The 24814-nt window shown below is 46.6% G+C and overlaps 1 protein-coding gene across 1 annotated transcript in view; it reads right to left on the reverse strand.

Moving 5' to 3' along the window:
- timeout (circadian regulator timeout) overlaps positions 1-24814 on the reverse strand; it is a 336321-nt gene that overhangs the window by 72033 nt on the left and 239474 nt on the right. Inside the window, exons 17-18 of the mRNA XM_084606801.1 lie at positions 9350-9572; positions 7756-7898 (exon numbers count right to left, since the gene is read on the reverse strand). Coding sequence (XP_084462927.1) covers positions 7756-7898; positions 9350-9572 — 366 coding nt within the window. The remainder of the gene's footprint in view (positions 1-7755; positions 7899-9349; positions 9573-24814) is intronic.

Genomic DNA, 24814 nt, shown 5'->3' on the forward strand with positions numbered 1-24814 from the left:
TCAAGCATATGCCAAAAATTAGAGGACAAGCCAAGTCGTTAAGGGCATGACGCGATAGCGTTTCATGCACACAATGATGTCTTGCACTTTCTATTTTTATTTTTAACCTTTATTTGTTTACTGTTATCTTTAGTTTTACTATTATATATATATATATATATATATATATATATATATATATATGTGTGTGTGTGTGTGTGTGTGTGTGTGTGTGTGTGTGTGTGTGTGTGTGTGTGTGTGTGTGTGTGTGTGTGTGTGTGTGTGTGTGTGTGTGTGTGTGTGTGTGTGTGTGTGTGTGTGTGTGTGTGTGTGTGTGTGTGTGTGTGTGTGTGTGTGTGTGTGTGTGTGTGTGTGTGTGTGTGTGTGTGTGTGTGTGTGTATACCGCACTTTTCATTTTTGTTTGTTATTTAAATTACTTATATGATCCGTTGAACAATAATTTTCTTAATTAGCATCATCATTCTGAGCATTTAGACCATTTTGAATCCCGTTTTTTCATTTTTTTTTATTTTTTCATTTCTTTAACATATCAATGAATCAATTTAATGCATTGATTTCATAAACTCACAATCGCTGTTAAATGTCAATCAATCATCAATCACTATAACCACAAATTACAATGATATAATCTTTTACGCAACCACCGATTATTCCCGACATGCGCTGCGGACTACTACTACTAGGCCGGCGGCTTTTCGACCGGTCCAGCTATATCAGCTATCGCTTAAAATTACGAACTATTGACAGACTAATACAAATAACTCGGCGTATGCAATGTGATCGCTGACTTTCTAAGAGTGCGCATCGCGCAAAGTCGGGTGTCGTAGTTGTCGACCGTCTGCTTCACACCCATATTGAAGTACAATGTACGAAAAGAAAACAAAAAAACAAATCAGGCAAACATATTTTTCTGAAGCCACGCCGCTGACGGTACACTGCGACGCGCCACAGATGCAGCGCGAGAGCTCGGCACGCGCGAAGAAGGGAGCGGCCGGCGGGGCCCCTAAATTCCCCGTGGTGACAGGTGCAAAGAGCATGACACCGCCGACACCGGCTTTTAGCTTCTATGAGGCCGTTATCCTATCGTTTAAACGTGTCAAAACGTTTCGTACGACTGAGCCGTGAAATGGAAGGCAAGCCTTTCCTCCGACCTTGTTTTGGGTGTTATTTTTGCTTTTATGATTTGGGGCTCTGAACACTCGCGTTCCACGCCTTGGTTGCCGTAGGCTCCAGTCCGGTCTGAGACGGAGCACGTGACGCGAATATAGATTTCGTCACACGCTATAGAGGCGGCATACTAAGTCTTACACATGAAACACAGGCCTGTTTATCTTGCACATCACACTGTCCGAGACGACAGCTCTTTTCCATCACGTACGTTCTCCGTGGGAAATTTAAACGAAACATAAAAACGCGATATCTCCGATTTCACGTGGTATCACTATAGCCGGTATGATACGGTAGCCCGAGCTGGACCTCCGTCTGTGATGGAACCGCCGGCATTTTTTTTACCCCCCCCCCCCCCCCCTTCTTCCTAGCGGAAAAACGCTTCCCTACGTGACCGTGACGGCTGCCTGCGGAGCAGGCGCCGCGTATGCGGGCGGTGGAGAAACGCGACACTTTTCGGCAAAGTAATGATTCTAATTCTGTACGTATCTATCGATTCCTGGGCTCACAAATAAACTATCTGGAAAAATGATTTTGTCGGTGCTATAGAAATGGAACAATAATGATTATTCTATAGCCTGTGACCAACGCGTGCGAAACTAGCTGCGAACACCGCTTTGAAAGCGCGTGTACGGTAACACATAGCGTGGCGTGCGGGTCCTCTTCGGAAAGGTCGTTCTTCTCTTTTCCTAATGCTCTATTTTTTTTTTTTTTTTTTTTTTTTTTTAAGTAGCATTACAAGGCAGGCGCGGTGCGTTTGCCATTTCAGAAGTAGCGAGGGCTCATTAAAACTAATGTTTGGACTGCAAGAACTGGTTAGAATTCTGAGTTTGCACTAACTCCACCTTTAGTTTCCTGTTTGCCAAACGTCTGCACGGGACCAATCAAGTACTTTCCCCAGCAACTATGTTTGTTGTTTGTCTTTCTTGGATGTGCCTTGACAGTTTTGCAGCTCCGAATGCGAAGCTTTCCTCCACTAAAATGCCATCTGCAAAGAAGACCCCTCAGACAGTAGCAAAACGGAAACACGGTACCGCTGCTCTTTGCAAGCCGAGAGGCAAACGAAATTGAGGATGCAGTGTTCTTCTAACGACTAGTTTCATTTCTAGTTTCTCACGAAGTTGTTCACTTACAAGAGGAATAATTTCACATCAGGAGGCAAACCGGCTCTCAGTGGGTTGTTTCTGGAGTGAAATTTTAGGCATAACGGGTCTATGAGTGTTTTTTTATATAGATACACTGATCAGTGATCAGTTCTAAAATTGACTACAAATTTCAGGAGGTGGATAACAAGGAAAGAAGCCAAGCAGCATTCGTGCGAAAGCTATGCTGTTTTTTCAGAAAAACTCTTGAAACGTGGGTGAGTGACTGTGTGGCCCACTTGCTTTGGGAGATGCTTCTAATAGCGCCAAGTACAAATTTTACTCCTTCCTACGAAAACACTGCTGTTCTTAGAAACTAGACTAACCTCCACCTGCGAAGATGCGCAATTCTACCAGAATTAAATTCGGCAGGAAGCGTGTCCCAAGACAAAAGCAAGAACACAGAAAGAAGATTCGGTAAAGTAGAGCAACCGTTTTAAATGTTTACTTCACTCTGCGTGCAATCCAATAGTTTTATTCATGAAATAGGCTAGGACCTCTTGGCTATTCGGAGAATTTGAGACGGAATGTACTTGTTGAAAAATTTAGGAGGTGCCAACAAATATGCGACTGTCTAACGCCATCTAATGCTACGCCAAGCCGGCAATGGCGTATCAGTTCTTGTTTCCAGAGAGGAGCAAATGTGTTGCGTTTACTCACAGCCAATAGGCGCGTGCGTGCACAACAAAACTATTGTTACCCACTAGGAACAGGAACATTACCGCCGCTGTCAGCTCAACGCCACAGATGTTTGAAGGTAGTTTTCCTTTCTTGCACAGTTATCACGCAGGCACCCTTAACCGCGGTTACTCGCGTAACCTCGTTTACTGATGTTCAACGGCGGACCAAACTGCGGTTATCGTCAACTGAGCTTAGCAACACCAGTGTACTACGTCGTTAACCGGGAAAATGGCGGTGTCTGTGGCCGGAATGCACATGAGCGCGCCGGCGCCCGAGTTCAAAAAGCGCCCGAGCAACCCTCATCAACATCGTGCACTTCCACTTTGGATCACGCTTCGAAGAAACACAATAGGTAGCGAGCCCTTCTTTGCAGCACTGTTATTGTGTCGTGTCGTTAATTAAGCGGAAAGTACGCCGGAAAAGACTAGGCCTCAGCCGCATCAGACAAGTTTGCTATGCTCGTGGTACCGAATACCACGAGCTCAGCGCAGCGGTGACGCCCGCCAGCGCTGCGGAAAACGGCTCAAGCCGTGCTCAGGCTCAAACTTGATTGTCGCTAGGCCTAGTTGTACATCAAAGCAACAGCGGACGGCGCTTTGGCGCTGGCCAGAGCAACAGAAAATTGTCTACGCATGGCGCTCCCTTATTCTGAACTCCATTACTTCGTAATAAAAACAATTATGACTGAGTACAGCGACGCATCAGCAGCAGAGCTAGCGTATACAAGCTGAAGGGGTGAGCAGCGCCGTTTCGGCAGCAGCTGCTATGCAGCTATGAGCAGAGAATTGCTTGTACCACAGTCATCACTTCTATCAACACGGTACGGGTCAGCGACCATCAAGAGAAATTAATTTTTGACGTACCTGTCTCCTGGATTATTACCTACGAGAACAACAAAATTTCCAACGCTTTTTTGAGGTCGGCGCTATGAACCGCCTGTGTGGAGGAGGCGTTGGCAAGAACGCTTTGCAGCAGGTATGGCACTAAAGGTGTTTGCAAATGCAGCTTGCTCTGCCTATGACCGCGTCAGTTCGCTTGTTGAATCCACAGGCTCGCACATGCAACCGCTAACACTATGTGCAGCAGACGTCTTGCATACACACCTGAGAGATTACTGCCGCCGCGTTTCTGAAGGTCATACACAAACACAAAATATGTCTGGCATTGCGTAAGGTGATCTGACATGCGGCAATCCTGGATGGAACAGCACTTAATTGTGGCGGTCTCGGTCACGCTTCAGCTACTTTACCTGTTGCTCACAACTCAGTGACAGCTATAACTTACGTACTGAGTGCGGGTGGTTGATTCACTTTGGGAGCTTAGTTAAAGGGCCACTGTCCAGGGTATGACTTTTTAAGCAAAGTAGCCTAATGCTTCGATCAGGTACCAGATATAGTCGGTGCGAAATACTACAGCGATACGCGCGCCGCAAAGCAGCAAAAATACAAATCAAAGCTCTCTCAGCTTCTCCTTCGGGAAACCAGCTTCCCGCTGGCCCGTCGGGCCACTAGGCGGACATCAGAGTTGAAACGACATCCACTGGTCCGTCTCTCTGACTGACGTGTGAAGGATGGGCGTATACGACTAATTGCGTGCGCCGCTCGCTGTGCGCTTGTCCCTCGCCACGGCCGGACTGAATGCTATGAATGCAGCGGCGCGCGCTCCATCGCCAGTTTCGTTTTCGCGCAAGCAGAGTACCATGCCCCACCTCCGACAAACGCGGAGGACGAAGGGGAATTTGGCTTGCGGAGGCTAGACGACTGGACAGAAGAGTGAAAAACCTTTGCGAGGTAACGGAAGGAGAGAACAGAATCGGGTGACTGCGGTGTCTGTAACTGCGTTATTAATTATAGTCTTTTCAAAAACATTTTTTTCGGCTTTACGGTTTTGGGGGCGAAGCCTCACAGTCAACGGCGAAGAAAATATTTTCGACCGGAGGCTGGACAGTGGCCCTTTAAGTGGTTAAGTGGTTGAAGGCCTTTCAGGCAATTTGGCCGGCGGCCGACTGACACACGAAGGCAAATGTTGCAGATGAACAGCGCGCGCGTCGTGACACAGTACCCGAGAGCTATAAATAGAAGTACTGATGTTTAATGCCGTATCGATACGCACCATCGACGTTTCGCCAGCCAGTCATAACATAACGTGAACGGATCGCGACAAAAAGAACCTCTGAAAAACTCGAGCGACACCTAGCGACATCACTTAGTCAGGATAACGTCTGCCAGCTGTTCCCCACGTAGAGGGAGCCATAGTCGAAACCGAGAGGAGGAGCAGCGGCGCAGGAGGAGGCAAGAGGCGATGGCGCTACATTTATTTCACTCAATGGCTTTTAAAAATCGCGTTTCGTACCGCAAGATGAAAACAAGTACGGGAAGTGGAGCCAGCTTGCAATATTCGTTAGCGCGTGTTGATGGCCAGCGGTCGGCTGCGACAAAACGAACATTTCCGTGCCCCAAATTCATGAGGCAATGCACAGCGCGGCCATGTCTTTAGAACACCAGCTTCAGTCTCAATTTTGTTCTCGGCAAAGTTATTCAACTGCAGTTTGGCGCGGGTATGGCGAAAAAGTGAACGAAAACTCTACTTTGTAGAAGAATGCAGCAGGATTTGACATTTGACGCATATTGGCGCAGTTGGTGCAGCAGGTATATCACTGCCTTTACACCGTGCTGTATCATGCCAAACCTAGGAATGCATCATGATACAATGACGAACTCAGTTTACCTATCGCAGCATGCAGGCATCCTGCGCAAAAGCATCGGAGCAGGAAAATCAGGTGAAACACCGTCATGTGAGAAATACGTGAGACGTAATCTTAGGAACCCAACAAGCAAGACAAATGCATAGAGTTTCTTACACTAACTAGAGCGGAAGCTGAGGGCGCTGCACTTCAGCCACCATGGGCGCGCTAAGAATCATGGGCCGATGTGCTACTTGGTGCGGGACAGTCGGCTTTTCTCGGGTGAATATGGAGTGGCGTTACTATCATGTTTCTCTTTCATCATAATCATCATCTCGAGGTGCGTACATAGACCGCAAAAGCCATAGTAGCGAAGGCGCACAAGACGTCGCTAATAAAAGGTTTCTGTTTCCCGAAATACCACTAAAAACTTCCTTAAGTAATTGCACAACCATAAATAATTCCAAATGTTTTTTTTTCCTTTAAAATTTGCCTATTAAGTGCGAAATATTGGTATTTGTGTTGCTCAAAACTAAGCCAATAGGAGAAAGAGCCATCGCTTATATTGGATAAATCTCACAATGAGATGCTGTTTCTCTCCCTTTTTGAAATTTACAGTCAGAATATTGAATGATAGGACATTATTTACGGTAGAACAACGTTTATCTTTGCATTAGTTTTGGCCAAAAGTTGTAGTTCTGCACTCAATAGCTCTCCGGCCCATGATGCTTTGAGCGCCCATGATGGATGAACTGGTCGTCTGGAAACTCCATGTAAACTCACATAGATGGCAGCAGAGCTTTCCCTTTAGGTAAGAGTAAGTAACTCTATGGACACATGCTTGGCTATCTAGTGTTGTGCGCACGAGTTTTGAAAAAAAAAAAAAATCGGAAGTTTATCCGGTTAAACCTTTATCCGCGAGCGTAAGCTTTGTTAAGACGACAGTCATACTGGCGCTTCTTCTCTAGCGAATTTCTCGTTCTCCCTTCGGTCTTTGCCTAGAGACGATCATGCTGCCGCTTCGCTGCAGCTTCCTGCTCAGCTATAACGGCTGGATGGCCACACTCAGCCTGACGCTGGCTCCGAAGAAACGCAAGTATGACTATCGCCGTGCTTAACAAAGCTTACGCTCGCGGATAAGGGTTTCACCGGATAAACCTCCAATTATTTTCTTTTTTCTAAACTCGTGCGCACAACGGTAGATAGACATAGCCATACTAGCGTTTCTTCTCTAGCGAGTTTCTCGTTCTCTATCGGTCTGTGCCTCGAGACGATCACGCTGCCCCTTCCCTACTGCTTCCCATTTAGCTATATTGGCTGGATGGCCCCACTCAGCATGACGCTGGCTCCGAAGCAAGAGAGCGGAAGGTAGTGAAGGGTGGCTGTTCCTGACCCTACGGGAATGGGACTGCTAGCCTGCCATCATAATTTTATCTGTTGTAGGCCGTCATTGCATCCGCCACCGCTTCGGTGGTGGATGACGGCTGTTGCGACGCGCGTCCTTCTCCCCCTCTTCTTTTTCTTCCTTGTCTATTTTCTCTTCAGTCCGACCAGGCAGAGGAGGTGGCTCAGCTACAGAGCCAGTAGCAGGCATGTGCATTTTCTTTTCCTTCTTTCTACAGTCGCAACGCCAACGGCTGGCTCCGAAGCATTGACACACTCGCACAGACACCCACCTCATCCATGGTGAGACTGCGCGACCAAATCCCCCAGCCTAGCCTCGTGGCACCAAAGCTGAAAGCCTCCGTGTCCACTATAAAGATGATCTTCAGCGGCCCGCATGGTGCTACGGACGAGGAAGAAGATGAAGCCGATAGCAGACACCTTTAGCGGCGCGCGCCTGTGCTCCGTACAGCCCACGAGCCAAAGCGCTACTGCGCATGCGCCAAACGCTCACAGGGGAACGCGCAAGCAGACCAGTATCTTCATTCCGCTTGTACGCGGTAGGCAGGAGCGCACGCGCTAGTCCCGCTCCGGTTTTCAATGTCAAACGCACAAGTGGGAGTTATAGTGCGAGGAGTGGAGCTGCCCTCTAAATGCGCTAGGAAAAATACGTGAGAGAAAGTAAGTGGCCTACTCACTTTCCTCCGGTGCCGTAGCCATGTACAAGCTCGTATGCCTCCTTGGTGTTTTTCCAGAACAACGTCTCGGCGAAGGCAAGTTTGTTCTCTTGGGCGGTGGCGACAAACTTCTGCACTACGAACGTCGCGAGACGGGCCAGCTCCTAAAGAAAGAGGGTAAAGCACTGAGAATATGTGCATGCGACATCAGTGACTCATCGCGAACTCAAAATGCTCTGGGATTCGCTCTGAAACCTTCACATGAAGTTTGTGCGCGATGCATTGCAATTAAATATTTTTATAAGTACTCTGTCTCGCCGCCGTACTAAGGGAATATATAAACATTTTGCTCTTGAGGGATGGGATATTTCTCCCCGCATGCCTCGTTATTCATTCTGTCCTTCGAAACCCGAATTACAGGGTGCCCTTTTGGGCTTAGGGCGCTGGGAGTGGAGTAGAGGAAAACGTTCAAAACGGATATAGCATAACAGTGTGAAGCACGAAGGTGGTCACAGGCCTATTGAGAGCTGAATTCCCTAACAAATGGACCACCATATTGCAAGTAAAGCCGCAATGCTTCGGAATCCACAGAAAACACACTTCACCTATATGCACGGGAAGGAAAAACATTGCAGATTGGCTCAAAAGGCGTGTCCTCAAGATTTCCGGCGTTGTGATGACTGAGAGGCAGTATGATCAAGTGAGATATATTGCTGAACTTTTTTAAAAGTCTAACCTAATTTCAAGAAATTCAGCAGTAATATTGGCGAGTAATCTCTGCATCGGACAGAGGAACTCCAATCGAGTACCTGGGAATATATAATATTGCCGTTTGTTTGTTTTTTCGCCATGTTGAGCGGCAGATGTGAAAACAGTTGCCATTCTTTCACGCTGCATTTCGTATGTCATCGTCTTTATATGTGACAAAGTCGCATTTAGCATTTTCGTGCGTGACTGTTACAATTTTCACACCATGGCATAAAAGCCACGTAGGAGCGCAGTGTGTACGAGTCATGTGAGTAGTTAAAACTCACAATCATGCAAGTCATAGTCATGACCAATTTGAAACGTACTGATTAATGAAATAATTATACTGACGTAATCAAGTCATCGATCATATCAAGTGATAAGAGGTTGCCACTGTGACCTCATAATTTCCTGCGACAGTGAATGTGACGTCTTGTGCTCTGGCGCCCAGAGCTTTCTTGCCGAAGTATGCAACTTGCATTCGGAGTTTACCTAACACGTTACCACTGGCATTCGAAGCTTGACGCTGGCGTTCAAAGCGTACTTGATGCTATCCAACTGGCATTCTAAGCCTCACTGACGAATTGCAATCGACGTTCTAAACGTGGACAGCGTATAAACTTTAGCCATGCTCGGCATTCTAAACGGGATGGTCTTCCTATCGCGAACCAGTTGTTGAAGCCCATGATCACAAACCTCTGTTGAACACTTACAAGTATATGAGAAAACGGGTACAGATGCCTTCACTACAAAATAATAGCTCTATAGTTTGACGAATAAGCTCGCAATCAATTAGGAGAAATGCCCTGCATGTAGAACCCACGATAGGCATGCAAGACGAACGCGCAGGTTTACGTAAGAACCTCACCTTGAGAGTGCCGTCCACTGTATTCGCTGGCAATGAGCGCAAGTCGTGTAGGATGCGCTGGAATGTCTTGAACACGCCGACTTGGAAAAGCATCGGGTACATCTTCAGGTCCCAGGCAAGCCGATACAGCATGCGTAACACCTGCTGATTCGTTGCCGTTGAGTTGGAGCGGTAGTGAGAGAGGAGCTTGCAGTAGACGATCACCACTTTCGGGTTGGCGAACCTGCAGACAAAGACGCGGCACGTTCAACACAAGGTTCCTGTGAACGAAAAGCAAATACCACGAACGCGCCTTTCGCGGAACCTCCATTCTGCCCCATATAAAAATAAGAACGCTTGAATAACCGATTAAAGCGTCATTCTGTTTTTCAAGATAAACGAAAATTACTTTCTTCAGCTACCCTGGCAGAAAGATAGCTTTGCAAAAACGATCCCCATAAAGCGGTGGAAAGTCTGGCCCACTCTCGCCAGTACTATAAAACGGGCGATAACTGCTGCAGCCTTACAATAAAAAGAAGAGAGAGAAAAAAAAAAGAAGAAATCGCAAATGGCAATGAAAGTGAAGTAGGTAAACACAGCTAATGAATTTGATGTCGCCACCATAAAAACTAAAATAAATTTAACAGAAACCGTAAAATTAGAAAACGCGTGACAGCTTCTTGAAAATTCAGGATTCTAATCGTAAGTGGCCGGGGATCTGAAAGGCCCCTTTAGGGCAGAAGTGAATTAGCGGCCCGCTCTTCAATATAATAAAAGGGCCCTGTAAAGGAAATAAACTGTGCCTTATAAAGGCGTGTCAGACAGGGCATGTAGGAAGAAATAGAACTTGCTGACATTCGCAAATTCCAAGATTAAAATTGAAACGTAGTCATTAATAAGCTTCAGTGCTTGCTGAGAACGCCGTGCATCACACGTAAGCGACTGAACGCAAAACCTAGAGATATGGGCAACTACGTGGCACAAAGAAGTGGAGCTATATAAACCTCTCATAAGCCATGCATTGCACCAATAAGGAAGCGTCTTACGCGTAAGCAGTGAGCCGCGCACGAAGCCAAATCAATACTCAACCGGAATGTACATTCAAAGCCCTATCAGATTCGAACAACAGGGCAGAAACTTCCAACTCTGCACTTGTACACGGGCGACATGAAAAGGACAGCCAGACACAGACGCAGAGACTAACTTGTTTGCTTATTGTTGGCAGAATAAAAGCGCTTTTGAATCGTACTTCGGCCAAAGAAAGCTAGAGACCCGCTAACGCTGGCAAAGAAGGATTATTTCTTTCTGTAAGTTGTGCTATTCATCGGGGGCAATCCCGAAGCGGCTGAGCTATACCGGCCGCAGCCCCTGCGGACGAATTATGCTGCTGTGGAAAGGTCCAGGATTTTCAAGCAGCATCAGTTCCCGTTTTGTAAGCATTGCACAAGCGCGGGAAAGGAAAGAGAAATATTAAAGAGGAGTTGACGCGAACTCGGCTGAAAGGCGGTCTTTTGAAGACACGAGCTGAGACTCTGAAAAGCCGGTTCGAGACCATGCACTTGAAAAGCATGCTGACTTCTTGCGACCAATTCCTCCAAGAAGAATACAGGATTCCCCGAAACGCACCGCTTTTGAACATTTGGCGTTTCCGTATATATATATATATATATATATATATATATATATATATATATATATATATATATATATATATATATATATATTTTTTTTTTTTTTTTCATGCTCCATGCGACAGTAACATGGAGCACAGCGCGATAGCATCAGAAAACGCATCATATCATTTATATAGAACGCGGAGTTAAAAGTACGTGGTTGCTAGAAGTACTATTTAGGTGAAGAAATGCTTCATACTGATTCTTTAGTTTTATTTCGATTCGACGTTTCGACCAGAAGTTGGCCTTCATCAAGAGTGTTGGTTCGGAGTGGCCAGGCCAACTACTGTCTATGTTGGCGAATGAAGAGGGTATTTGCAGAAAACAGTTTTCGAAGCGTTGCTAGCAGCCATTGAAGATATGTAGAACACGGAGTTAAAGTGCTTGGTTGCTAGAAGTAATATTTAAGTGAATAAATGCTTCTTACTGATTCCTTAGTTTTATTTCGACTCGACTTTCGACCTGAAGCATCTGGTCAAAACGTCGAGTCGAAATAAATAAATAAATAAATAAATAAATAAATAAATAAATAAATAAATAAATAAATAAATAAATAAATAAATAAATAAATAAATAAATAAATATGCATATATGTTTGATAAAAGTCTTCCAGGATCCAGAAATGTGTATAAGAGGTAGGCACGCACGAACAAAAATAATCATTTATTTCCGACTTTTTTGTTGTTGTCTGTTTTTTTGAAGACGTGTAAGCTTTGAAATGACGCTACCTCGAATAACTAAATGGTTGGATAATGAGCACCTGCCAGTTACTTTCAACAAAAAAAAAAATAGACTAAGTCATGTCATTCCCAGCAGACTTCTCTTACTGCCAACACCCCTCCACCGACAGGCACGAAAACAGACGCTTTCTGCGAAAGAACGAAAACCGAAGACTCCCTAGAAAATATTCAGAGATTTGTATTTAAACCCCTCTCTCTCTCTCTCTCTCTCTCTCTCTATATATATATATATATATATATATATATATATATATATATATATATATATATATATATATATATATATATATATATATATATATATATATATATATATATATATATATATATATATATATATATATATATATACATACATACATACATACATATCTGAGAAAAAAAGCTTTTACTTTTCAATTCAGAAGCCAAACGCAAGATAAAATCGGAAAATTGCTGAGACTCAGACTGTGCATTCCGACTATACAAAAATACCGAAGTAGACGCCCTCACTCACTCACTCACTCGCTCACGAGAGAGAGAGAGAGAGAGAGAGGTAAATAACTACACGAATACGAACACTATAGATGCTGCAAGAGGAAGACAGGAAGCACAAATTATGCAATTATATACTGAGCGACAGGGAATCCAGTCTAGGTAGAAGAAACAACTGCGTCACTGGGGTATCGAAAGGTAATTAGAGATACGGATGAACGGACAACAGATAAACTAAGGAACAAGAACAGCGGCTTCATTCGTTATTACTATAAACGCCCTCAACCCCTAATACAATCGCAAGGAGCACAAGGAAAAAACAAAGCAGGAATAAACACATGATTATCCCTACACTCGTTTCCACATTCTGCACAAAAAAGCTCGCGTCTCTGATAGGGGGAAAGCGAGCATGAATAATTCCTCCAAGGCCAAAATATCTCATCAAATATGCGCATATAAGCACGGCGACTGCACAAGAAACGATGCTGTGCAAGGAAGCGCGAGTCTTTTTAATTGGCAGCTAGCAACGGGAGGAAAAAATCAAAGTGGGAGCGGCCACACGAAGAAACGGGAACCAGAGTCCGCAAGGTTCATTATTGCTAAGAGAACGAGGATTAGAAGCACTGGGGCATCCAACAGCGACACCACAGATACGGAGGAGGCAGATGAGATACCGCCCTAATTAGCCTCGAGACAACGCCGCCGCAACAGGGAAGCGAGCCACGTGTTACCATCATTTCAGCAGCGACAAGCGACGAGAAAAGACCACAATTACGAAGAAAAAGCCTGAGGCTAACCTGGAAACAGTGAGGATAAAAAATCACGCAGGCTTTCTTTGTCATGAGAACGGCGCGATTTTCCATCGATGACATTATTCTTTACCCTTTGCAGTCTCGTACTCGTACATAAGCACTCTTCCATACTTGCATCTCTGCGGTGAGGCATTACGGATAATGAGCACATCACCGCCTCATGCAGTACTAGCACGCTCCCCATTGCGTTTTGTGGCTAAGCAGCTTTTGCGTCATTCAGATGCAATCACCAGTCTCCGAACAACAAGTCTGCAAGAGCTTGTATGAGGCCGTCACATACCAATGCTCGCATGTGGACACCTCGCATGGTGCCGAAAGAAATATGTACAGGCATACCTACATGGTGCCGGAAGAAATACGTACTACAGGCATACCTACGAACCTGGCGGGATATTTTTATTTTCGCCGACCGGAGGGGGGGGGGGGGGGGGGGGGTCAAAGTTTCAATGTTCTGAATGGGGTGGGGGGAAAGTGGCACGTGCAGGAAACAGTGTCCAATGAGTCGCAATCTCAACACCCTGAACACACACAAGTAGCAACAGCAAGCATGAAACGTTGGAGTCAAGGTGCTCTCCCTACGCCTCCGTAGCAGACGTTTTCTCTCGGCGCCATCGGCTTGCCGTTTTGATTTGAATGTGAAACCAGCACAAGTCCTATTACAAAAATGCAATTCCGTCCGTGACAATCGTTGGCCGCGATGGTTGGGAAAGATGAGCCATCACGTCGTCGTCAGGCATACAGCGCAGTTGGGAAACATAAGGCATGCAGCCGAGCGACGCAAGAGGACCAGATGGCGTAACGTTTGGGCGAATACGCGGCAACGACTCTTCAACGCCAGGAGAGCTGAGAGGCCGCCCTTTAGCCGAGATCAAAGACGAAGGAAGCCAGCAGCGAAGCTTCTACATCTACTGCGGCTGCACCGGCTGCGCGCTACCGAAGATGAGAAACGACCACCGCGCCTCCAGCGGTCAAAACCGGCACGGCAGAGGGCGACAGGATAGCAACGGATTCCGAGATACTCAACATTTTCATGAATGGCTCCGTTTTTTAAGGCAAACGCCTTTCCTGGCTCATGAGTGCCGTCCGCAGGAGTCGTCCCACAGCTCAGACAGATCCAAAGCCAATCCAACACAAGTCACATAAGAGCAAAACTAGAATCCAGTCCAAAAAGGAATAGTCCACAATCCAATCCATTAGCCTGTAACCCAATCTAGAAAGGAGTTCATAATCCAATCTAACAGTCCATAATCAAATCCAAAGCCAATACAGTAAATCCATCGATAGTTAAGGAAAAATCGTACTCCACTGGATCGTACTCCTACCCACCCCTACGATCACCAGCTGTGCGCGCTGACCAACTAGGCCCCGCCGAAAAAGTGAGAAACATATCTTAATTATCCTAGACTAAAGTTCCTGCCGTCTCCATGGCAACGTAGGGGGCGCATCAACGACGACGGCTTCCCCCTGTATCCTGTAAGTTGCCCAACTCTGTGACACGCCGCCAGGTGCACAAGTTGTAACTACAGAGCTAGTTTCCTAAGAAACAACTATCAATGAATGGAATAACAGGCACAGTACTCAGAAAAATTTCATTGCAGATAAAATTTAGGTGCACCTGTTGAATGCTACGCCACAATGTTAGACGGTCCCGCCCATTCGCTTACTCCCTTACTCTGCTCCTGCACTGCGACACAAAGTGAGACAAAGTGCGCGTACAAGACCATCATTTACTCCCTTATTACATATTCGATCAAATATTCCCCTAAATATTTCTAAATATTCGATCAAGAACCTAATTTGCGGCAACTAAATGGGCGCTTCTTGGTAGCATGGGGGTAAAGTGCTCGGCTCCCGACCAAAAGGACGGGGGTGTGTTACGCACGCTTGACTTATCAAATTTTCAGTTTTAGAGCGCCGCTATGCCGGTTCGTGGCTTGAGCGGCGTCGCAGTCGCCGCCGCCAACGTAACCGGCAGGAAGCTCTAAGGTGGTCAAGAAGGCTAACCGATATATCACAGTTGGCCCTGGCCATACTTGGTCGAAAGATTTATATTCTGCTCGCCCTCGAGCAACCCAATAGTATGGTCATCCGGAACAAAAACATCTAGGACAAACTAATGAATGGCAGGGTGGCGACCTTGAGCGACCCCATAACGTTAGGGCGTCCTACACTTAGGTGACACTAAAGTCCACACGTGACAGGGTACACAGGGCAGGTGCTTAATCGCAAGTAGGAAAAGCTAACTTGGTGTATAAGGTCCTGCTCGCCCTCGAGCAACATTTCGTGACTCAAACGGCGACCTGCCAGCCATGCAGGTAGTGGCGGAGCGAAGCGACACCGGCCACCTGACACGCCTAGCAAATGGCCAAACAGGAGTTAGAAATCCTCTCCTCACATTTTTGCCAGACGGAGAAAATGTGAGGTGGAAACGGGTAACTTAGCGGCTCTCCGAAGTGGCGAGAACCGAGGCATGAGCAACCGAAAGGTGGCTGCCATGCGGAGAGAGCCCGGAAGGTGGCTACTGTGTCGCTTATGAGCACCGAATAATGCGCAACCACTCGATAATGCTACGAGAAGCACAAGTATGACTACAGTGAAAGAATTTTATCACGAGAACGAAGACATGGGCCAACACGAGGGCGGGAATGAAAGGCGGAGCAGGGAGATGTTGCTGGACAGAGTGGAGAGCAATGGCGGAAGAGGGAAGGGCGGACGCGTAAAGTGAAGTGTAGAGAAGGAGATTACGGCTGGTAAGAGCAAGAGGGCTAGCGCTCAGTTTGCGCCGTGTAGTGCGTAATGTGCTATGGCAAAATAATAATAATAATAATAATAATAATAATAATAATAATAATAATAATAATAATAATAATAATAATAATAATAATAATAATAATAATAATAATAATAATAATAATAATAATAATAATAATAATAATAATAATAATAATAATAATAATAATAAAGACGAGGTCGACGAGGCGCTGTGATTCCGCCCACTGGTTCCACGACCTCACGTAGCACAAGGATAGACCTCGCCTTTCAGAACCAGGCGTTCGTGCGGAACCTAAAACATATCTGCTACTCTTCAGATTATAGGCCTCATTTGTAACAATAAAAGAAGTGAGAGGTTAAGCAAGGGAAACTAGAGAGTAGTGCTTAAGTGCACATATACAGTCATGCCCCAGTAATATTCTGTGCCGCATATATGCTGAGATAAAGGATTTGAAAGCCCAACGTATAAATTTGACAGCAACACGCCATACAATGCAAAACGGAAACACTTGATGAGCTGCATGCACTCAAATATAGCTTTACCGAGTGTCGTAATCGACCGAATTCTTTTTTCTAGAAAGATCTTTTAAGCGATATTGCTTTACTCTGATGTCCCGACCTTTTTGATCAACTGGGATTTTGATGTCATAGCACCGGGTTTTCCGCTGACAGGTTCCTCTTACAGTATCACGTCAATGTGCCTGAGAACAGATGGTAAGTATCGGGCCTATTATCATCTGCTCTAACGAGCCAATGCAGTGAAGCAACTCCCACACGATTCTCGCCGAACAAGGAACAGAACGCGGTACATGACGAAGGCTGCGCAATTGCGCGCCTTCCCTGCATCAACGAGCAAGAATAACAAGGCAGCCCGAGACAGGAAGACGTAACGTGCAAAGTATAGGCGACGTGTTTCGTCAGATCGCAGTTAGCAAGCTTAAATGAGAGGGGAGCCAACAACCACTGAAACAAAACAAATAATAGGGGATGTTCTTTTTTTTTTTTTATCAACGTGAAGTATTACTGAAGCTAGATATTACTGACTGGGAGGTAGAAGAAGAAACATCCGAACCGACGAGCTCTGAATTTCGCACCCGGTGCCAATCGCCACTGAGGTAAGGCGACGGCTGTTTAATCTTCGACTTTCTAAGGCACTCATGCTGCGTATATAACATTATTCAGAGTGTTCGCCAGCGCCACCCTCCTCCATAGCGGCGCGGAGGTGGAACGTAAAGTGTAACCGCGAGTGTCACGTAGAATGTGGCCTGGCACTAATATTGGGAGCTGTGTGATAAGCCTTCTTACACTACCTACGACGTCAAGGTCGTCAGATTAGATATCCTCGTTAAGTTATCCAGCACACAAATGCAGGGAAATTGAGGCGCTCGCGTAAATACAGGGCGTTCCACGCCCGCCACTGCGGAATAGGGGGGCGCTAAGGAAAACTTTGAATGATAGGCTACACGCAAAATAAATAGCTAAAAAAATTGAAAGTTCAGATAACTGTCACCGTTGCATAGTGGTAGAGCACAGGATGCGAAATTCGGAGGTCATGGGTTCGGATCCCACCGGGCGGCATATGCGTGTGAGTAGCTGCTAGCTCCCTTATGTAGGTATGTCACAACGAAGCTTGTCATTTTCCTTTCATTTGATTGCTGATTAGCGATTTTATAACTATATCTTAGAATATTGTTCAATCAGGCTTCAAGGGAGGCGTACCGTAACGCTCAGTTTTCTCACCCTCGGGAGAAATCGAGAGAGAAAGTGAGAACATTCCTCTCCGTACAGACAAGCTAGCCCGGCTCGAGTGAAACGTCAGATGTCGAAACAACAGAGAAGATAAGGCATGTGTTTAATAAATACGCGGTCACGTCAAAGGCATCGATCTCCAGAAACTTACCGTCGACGTTATGGGCGAAAAATCCTGAGCATCTCTCTGGAGGTGGCATAGTCGGGCACTGATTGCTCGACAGGTTGTGTGTAGAGCACACAGCATGGTAGAGTTGACAGGTACTGCCAACTCGGACTTTTCCCATGGGACTACCAAGCGAACATAAGGAACCCTTGTCCTCAAAGTTTCTACTTCTTGTGCAGCCGTCGTCACGGCACGAATGACGTTCCCGTCGCTCCACAATCCGGATCCGAAAATTGCAAAAAGGAGGAAAATCAGACGATGCCGGCAAGGTTGTAAGGAGGGTATATGGACAGTACAGTAGAAATTGGCAGTGCCCTCTTTTGTTCTCGAAATCTGAGAGCGCGTTCGTTGCAGCCCCTCAAACCGAAGAACATCTGGTACAAAGCAGGCCCCATGCCCTTGCTCACCGAGAGCACAAAGCCACATGTGTTGGCCGAGATTACACTGAAGCTTAATACAGACCCAGAACACATGCGGATGTACTTTTGTGAATTCCATCCATTTTCAATAAAAGCTTCTTGATAAAGAAAAAAAAAAACGAGCTGCATTGTTTTATGAACATCCCTCGTAGTCTGTCGGGAGACATCCCTACAAAGAAGCACGAATGATGTGTCTCCTCCCGTTCCAAGCTCATGCGGATATGAAAATCATACGCGCTTGATAAAGGCAACGTCGTTGCTGTTCGTCTCCTACGCACGTCGCCTAACGGCTGCGGGTACCCGCACGTTTATGGCATCTAGCGCAGCGCATTCCAGCAGACAGACAGCAAACATCCCCTCCTTCAACGGGCACCACACGTGCGGTCGATCAGACATAAAAGCGCAGGCAATGTGCGCCAGACAACTTTTGAGTGACGGGAGACCAATGTGGGCTTTCGCTGGCATTCCACTATGCCCGACAACGTCAAAGCAAGCAAAAAGCAGGCTGGAGAGGGGGAGGGGGACGTTCGCGAAAAAACGCGGTAGGCTGGTGTGAGACACGTGTGGCGAGACACATTACAGCGAAACGCAACACGAGAGCTCGCGAGACAGACGAAAAACGGCAAGTACGCTGGCGATGCACACACCCGTGCACTTCTAACCGAATAATTGCTCACGTTGCCATGGAAACTCCACGAAGCAAAGGTCGCTCATAGATCAAAAAACGTACCCACCACTGAAGAAAGGTCTTCCATCTAGCGGCTCTTATTGCCTATGCGGCCCGTTTCATTTGACTAAAACCACTGGAGACAAAGTTATTCATTAATAGTAAGCAGTTGGCGACGTAAACAGGCCTTGGTTACTGCTATCTATAAAAAGCATTCATCACCCATTTGCTCGCTGCGGACGTCGCTCATTAGGCCGCAGCAACAGTTTGCGACGGGGTTGCAAAAACTGGCTCCAGCACAGCGTACTAACATAGAAGCAAGTACCATGTCGTAAACGGGTCCGTTCCGAATAACTGCACACGGCATCTTTCACGCACAAATGCAAATTCTACCACTAGCCCCTCGACAGCCAAAGAAAAAGAAAAAAAATGCAGGCCTACTAATCATCCACAAAAGGTTCAGTGACAAGCAAATAAAAACTCAATTCCCATTCAGGCCGATTCCGACGGAAAAGAGGAAGCGAAACGGAGCGGATGTAAAGGTTCTTTTCCAGCAAGACATCAAAGGCAGCAGCCAGCGAACACCACTATAGATAACCCAGAGGAATCCGGCTACTGCGTCGCTATGGAAACAAACGCAGCTGCCCCACCTTCAGCGTGCGGCCAAGTGGGTCGACCAAGCACAGCCCAGAGGAGGCGGAAACTGGCAACGGCTAGCAGGAAATGGGTTATTAAAAGCGACCCTTCCGGGTCGTGATGGCGGCCCGGCGACGCGGAAGTTCGCGGTAGCCAGGGAGACGCGTATGGGCAGAAGCGCGAGACGCAGCAACTCGACGCGACGGCAGCAGATGATGCAGACTGGCATCGGGAAGGAAAAAAAAAAGAGGGGGAAAGGAACGATGGCTATAGTGGCGGCACCAGAAGAGCAAGAAAAGAAATAAGGAAGGAGGTTCACCCACATCGTTAAGGAACTCTCGCCTGACACGCCCTCTAGAACACGTGCACTTTGCGTCGTCTCACTGATACAGCGCCAGAGGAAATGCATCCAGGGAATTAAAGAAAGAGGGAGAGAAGTACGTTGGCACGAGCGTGTAGGGGATGCCATGAGTGTGCAGTAGAGAAGTGAAATATCGTCAAAGTTATAGACAGATGCAACAAAAAGAACAAAACAATGATACGCAGCAGACGTGGGCATGGGATGGAGTGAATCAGAGTAGCACACGGCTCAAAGGGCGATCGAGAGGTCAGACTCCCGAAATCAAAAACCAGACTTCGAACATGCGTCACCACGGTGGCCACTGCCGCGAAGACACAAGGGCGCACATCATCCCGCGAGACGGAAGATGTCATGCAAAGACGGCCGCTCTGTATGGGTCGCCCCATGGGTAATCAAATGACTCGAGCTCTGACACCGATGTTAAGATGACAAAACGAGGCTGCCTGATCTGAGCCGATGCATCACGGCCACGCTCCGCGCCGTCAAGACGCTCCTTGAACTACGCTCCGCAAGCGCCAGCGAGTTCATCCTTAGAAACGCTCAGCCGGACTGCTTTCATTCTAGCTCATTTTGTTTCTATATGCACCAGGACTATTATAATTCGTACAATCTGCCGCAATTTGCAAGACAACATGGGAAATTATTGTTTTCTCAAATGTGCATGTTTATATATGCCATGTAATCTCTTTTCTTTTGTCGCTGCTCTTCACTGCTTCAATAAATCTTGTTTTGGGAGCTGTACACCACTCCGGTTTTTGCACCGATGGCGTACACGTCAAGTGCATAAGCACTAAGCTGGCTACCAGGTGCTCTAAGAGGAAAGAAAAGACGACAAGATATTGTCTTCAGTTCCAAAAACACAGATACAAGAGATGAAGCCAGGAATTGTTAGCAACACGTTCTCGTCCAAAAACACGTGAGAAATTCCCTAAAACGCTTGCAACACGTTCTTGTTAAGAACCTAGCAAAGCGTGAACGGAAGTCTCTATAGGCTACCAAAATGTAACCGCTCGGCTAGGGATTCATGTGCGACAGGGAAAAATACAGTGTAAACGCGGAACAAAATATGAAGACGTAGCACTTGCACGGGCTCTGCGGCAATGGCAAAAATTATACTTTCCGTCACAAGCTGCTTCACTGAGTGTATCTGTAGGAAGAAATAATTAAAAATCGCTGAAATCCACGGAAATATTTATTCAAATCTCTACGGGAGGGCCATGGAATCCTACAGCTACACTGAGTTACGAAAAAAAAAAACGGATGTTAGCAATGGCAAAGATCCCTATAATACAATAATAAAAAAGCATAGTTACGACCACGCTGCTACGAATAACGGCGTTTTCACGCAGTGTGCAAATGAAGGAAAGCTTATGACCGAGAAAGGAATAGATAAGAGAGGGCGTTGATATTGAATGAAACATGGAAACTGAAGTAATCGTCAGGTTGCGATCCTGCCTGCTAATCACAGATGCCTCATTGCAACCTGCGTGTTTACGACAACAAAAATAATGAAATCAAATATATCACGAGAGCCTCAATGAAGACAAAAGCAAGGCTTGCAAAGATGCACGCTTTGAACAGTTCGTATTCGCGTGCATTAGAACGAGTGGAGGAACACCAAGTAACGGAGAAGGCAATAATGTTTTTTTTTTTTTCTTTTTTCAGCACAGTTGACTTACTTCTTTCGTGTTAGCTGCGCAGATAAATTTACACTATGTTAACAGCCGAATGATTAAAATGTAAGCGCACCACCCCTCATGAATACCGCAGGCCTTAGCCATGAAATTATTTTTTTCTACCGCTCTTTACATTCCACGCGCAATAGCATAAAACGCCAGGGGGCAACGTGGCCTGTAAAGCGTGCATTTCTGTTAGGCTGGCGTGAACTGCAACAGAGCCGCTCTTCATGAAACAAGGAGAAATCTCTATCGCTGCGAGCACGTGGCCAATCCTTTCTTGCTCGTGCGGATTTGATCAGTACCCACATGAACAAAAAAAAAAAGTTCCTTGCATTTTCTTTTTATTTTGCCGCGCGACAAGCATTTTCTTTCAGTCTACGCATTGTAAACTCTCTAAACCACTTTGGTGTGCTCACGTCAATAACGAACTTCACCCGACAACTTTGGGGCTACCTGCCAGCTGCAATCACCCGTCGCAGAATAGTGGGCCGGTCTTTGCCGTCCTTCCTGAGCGAAATACAAATGCTTCTGCTGCTACCCTGGAGTCGTGCGTTCATTTTCGTCACAGCAAACAAAGTGCGCCGACTCTCAGATTAGGTTCCGAAAGCTCCCGCACCAGAAAATCCATCGAAACAGCCTAGCGGAATTATCGGGAGGAATCCACACCGTGAGATCCGCCTGCATCCATCCTTCAGCGGCAGAGTAAACCGACCCATTGTGTCACAACACGGATCCCCAGTTCTATGCGGGAGAAATCGAGAGCCTGCGGACCTAGCGAAAGCTCTCGCTAGGCTGGACACGGAGGCGTCGGCGACTGTCCCGCAGAAACTGAGCCACAGGGACACAGAGTGCACAACGCTCTTTCGAAAGAACGTTGTCCAATGGCGAACGCGGAGGAGCGAAAAAAAAAAAAATATAGAAAGAGATGAAAAATAAAACACATGCGATTACGCGGCAGAAAATGGGCCAAATCCGTGGCCGACGGTGATGGAAAACCGCTCGGCGCAAGGCGGCAGGCGGGGATAAGCAGGCGCGAGATTAGCGCCGAAAGGGAAAGCGCGACTTCGGCGCGACTGGCGGCGACAGTCAGGAGCCGCGATAAGTGTATCAAGTGCAGAGACACGGAGCGACCCGCGCGCGCCTGGCGCTGACAACGAGACGCCTCGGAGGTACTAAGTCGCCAGCGCGAAAGATTGCCGGCCGCGACCGCCTCTTGTGGTGAGCCATTTCCAGCCTGGCCCAGTTTCGTGTCTCACACATTCGTTCGATCTTGCTCCCTACTGTGCAAGGCTCGTCGGTCGTTCGGAGACACGATCGCGTTGCAATCATCACCTTCCTTGTTGTTGTTGTTGTTTTTTTCTTTCACCTTTGGATTTTACATAACTTATGAGCCGTAAACACAAGCGAGCGACAACAACGTCGTTTAATAAACACACTGGTTGCATACACAGCACCGAACTTAGCATGCAGGAAGAAAAACAAATAGAAAATTCTATCTTTGCACGTACACCATTCTTATTTAATTCCACAAATTCTACAAAGGCATATATATATATATATATATATATATATATATATATATATATATATATATATATATATATATATAGGAACAATAAATAAAAATGAAAATTGCGACACAATTAACAGAAAACGCTCATCTTTCATAAGCTGCTGGCAGGGTACCTGCGCCCCAAAGCTATTCTATACTAGAAAATGAAAAGAGGAGTTTTCCTCTTCTGCCCTCACATTAGCCTCGCTTACAAAGGACCTTTAATGCCCATTTAGTCTGTGTCGCGCCAACTGCATGGCTTTGCGAAAACAGGCTTCGCGCAGTACTTCGTTAAACTGAAGTCCCCCTTTTTTTTTTTTTTTACTTCATCGAATCCAGGTATTAGGCACTACAACAGTACTGAATAGCACTTAGAAACAGGCGAAAGTATCATGCTAGCCGTTAACAAAACAAAAAAAAAGAAAAAAAAAGAAAAATGTATGCAATAGCAGACGAAGCGGTTCCACCTGTGCCTGCCTCTTTCCTTTACGACATTCATAGCAGTGAAGGGAGAAAACTACGAAGTGTTGGCACTAGCCAGTAGACGGCCGATGAGAAAAGACGTTTTGCGATTCCAATGAGACGTCCCGTCCTTCCATATTGTAAACAAGAACGGGCCAGGCAATTTTATTCCGTGCATCTGGAGCGATTATTACAAGTATGGTAAGCATGTAAATCCTATTAAGAATGGTTGAGCTTTTGCCGAAGCACAACGTACAGGCGGGAACCGCAAAGTGGATACGCCACGTTCCCGCGCCTTGCAACCGAGCAACCCAACCGCTAGCAGAAAGAAAAATATCGGGAGGAAACCGGTTCAGCGTTCGCCGTGCATTACTGCTGATTGGCACACCCGCGGGAGCCGGTACAGTAAACCTGCAGATCTCGAACCAACCTCTCTTCCCGTTTCCCCAACTTTTTTTTTTTTTTGTTCTTTTCGCGGTCGATAGAAAGCGCGCGTGCAGTGGCGGAAAGATTTGTAACGTGCCGTGCTCTACGCGTCAGTCTCGGATGCGCGAAGCGCAGCGAGCAAGCAAATAAGCAGGGGGAGGGGGGGGGGGGGGGGGGGGGGGGAGTCCGCACTCCCGCTGTCAAAAGGGTAGCAGGTTCGAGACTACCGCAGGAGCGAGCGCTCCTAATGAGGCCTCATTCAGCCGCGTTCCAGTAGAGCCGCCCCTAAAACTGGGTCAGCAGTGTGCTTTCCCCACTGCTGCGCCTGACTGGCAAACGACTTACAAACAAGGAAGGAACAAGCCGAAACTCGGAGTTGCAGGGCAGATTAGACGCATTGGCGATAAACTGCAAAAGAAGAAAAAAAAAACAGCAAAGAAAGCGAACCGACAACTGACGCGAATGCATGTTCCCGGAAGTAGACAGCAACGACGAGACGGGGGAACCGTGCACATTTACCGCGCGTCGTAAAGGTTAGGGATAATCAAGCCAAGCCACAGAAGGTGTCTTCCTTGCTTTTTCTTGATCTTTACTCCCTGCTTCCGACGTTACGAAGAACACGGCCAACCCAAAGGTCTTTAACAGGAGGTTAAAGCCGGTTCACCCGAGCTGTGGTCGTTACGACTAACGCCCGTCTAAGACACACTCAACCTCAAGAAGCTCTATCCCAATAAGGAATACTTGTCTTCATTCCCCGCCGCTGAATTTCGCTAAGGCCCCTAAACGCTAAGGCCTCTAAAGCAGCTAAACACTTGCGGCAGACTCCCTAGCAGAATTGAGTTTGCAGCAGTCCGAGCGAACGCCCGAAGCTTGCGATGAATTCCGCCAGGAATTCGCG

This window comes from Amblyomma maculatum, chromosome 6, assembly GCF_055883805.1.
Source record: "Amblyomma maculatum isolate TAMU_Amacu chromosome 6, ASM5588380v1, whole genome shotgun sequence".
NCBI classification, from domain to species: Eukaryota; Metazoa; Arthropoda; class Arachnida; order Ixodida; family Ixodidae; genus Amblyomma; species Amblyomma maculatum.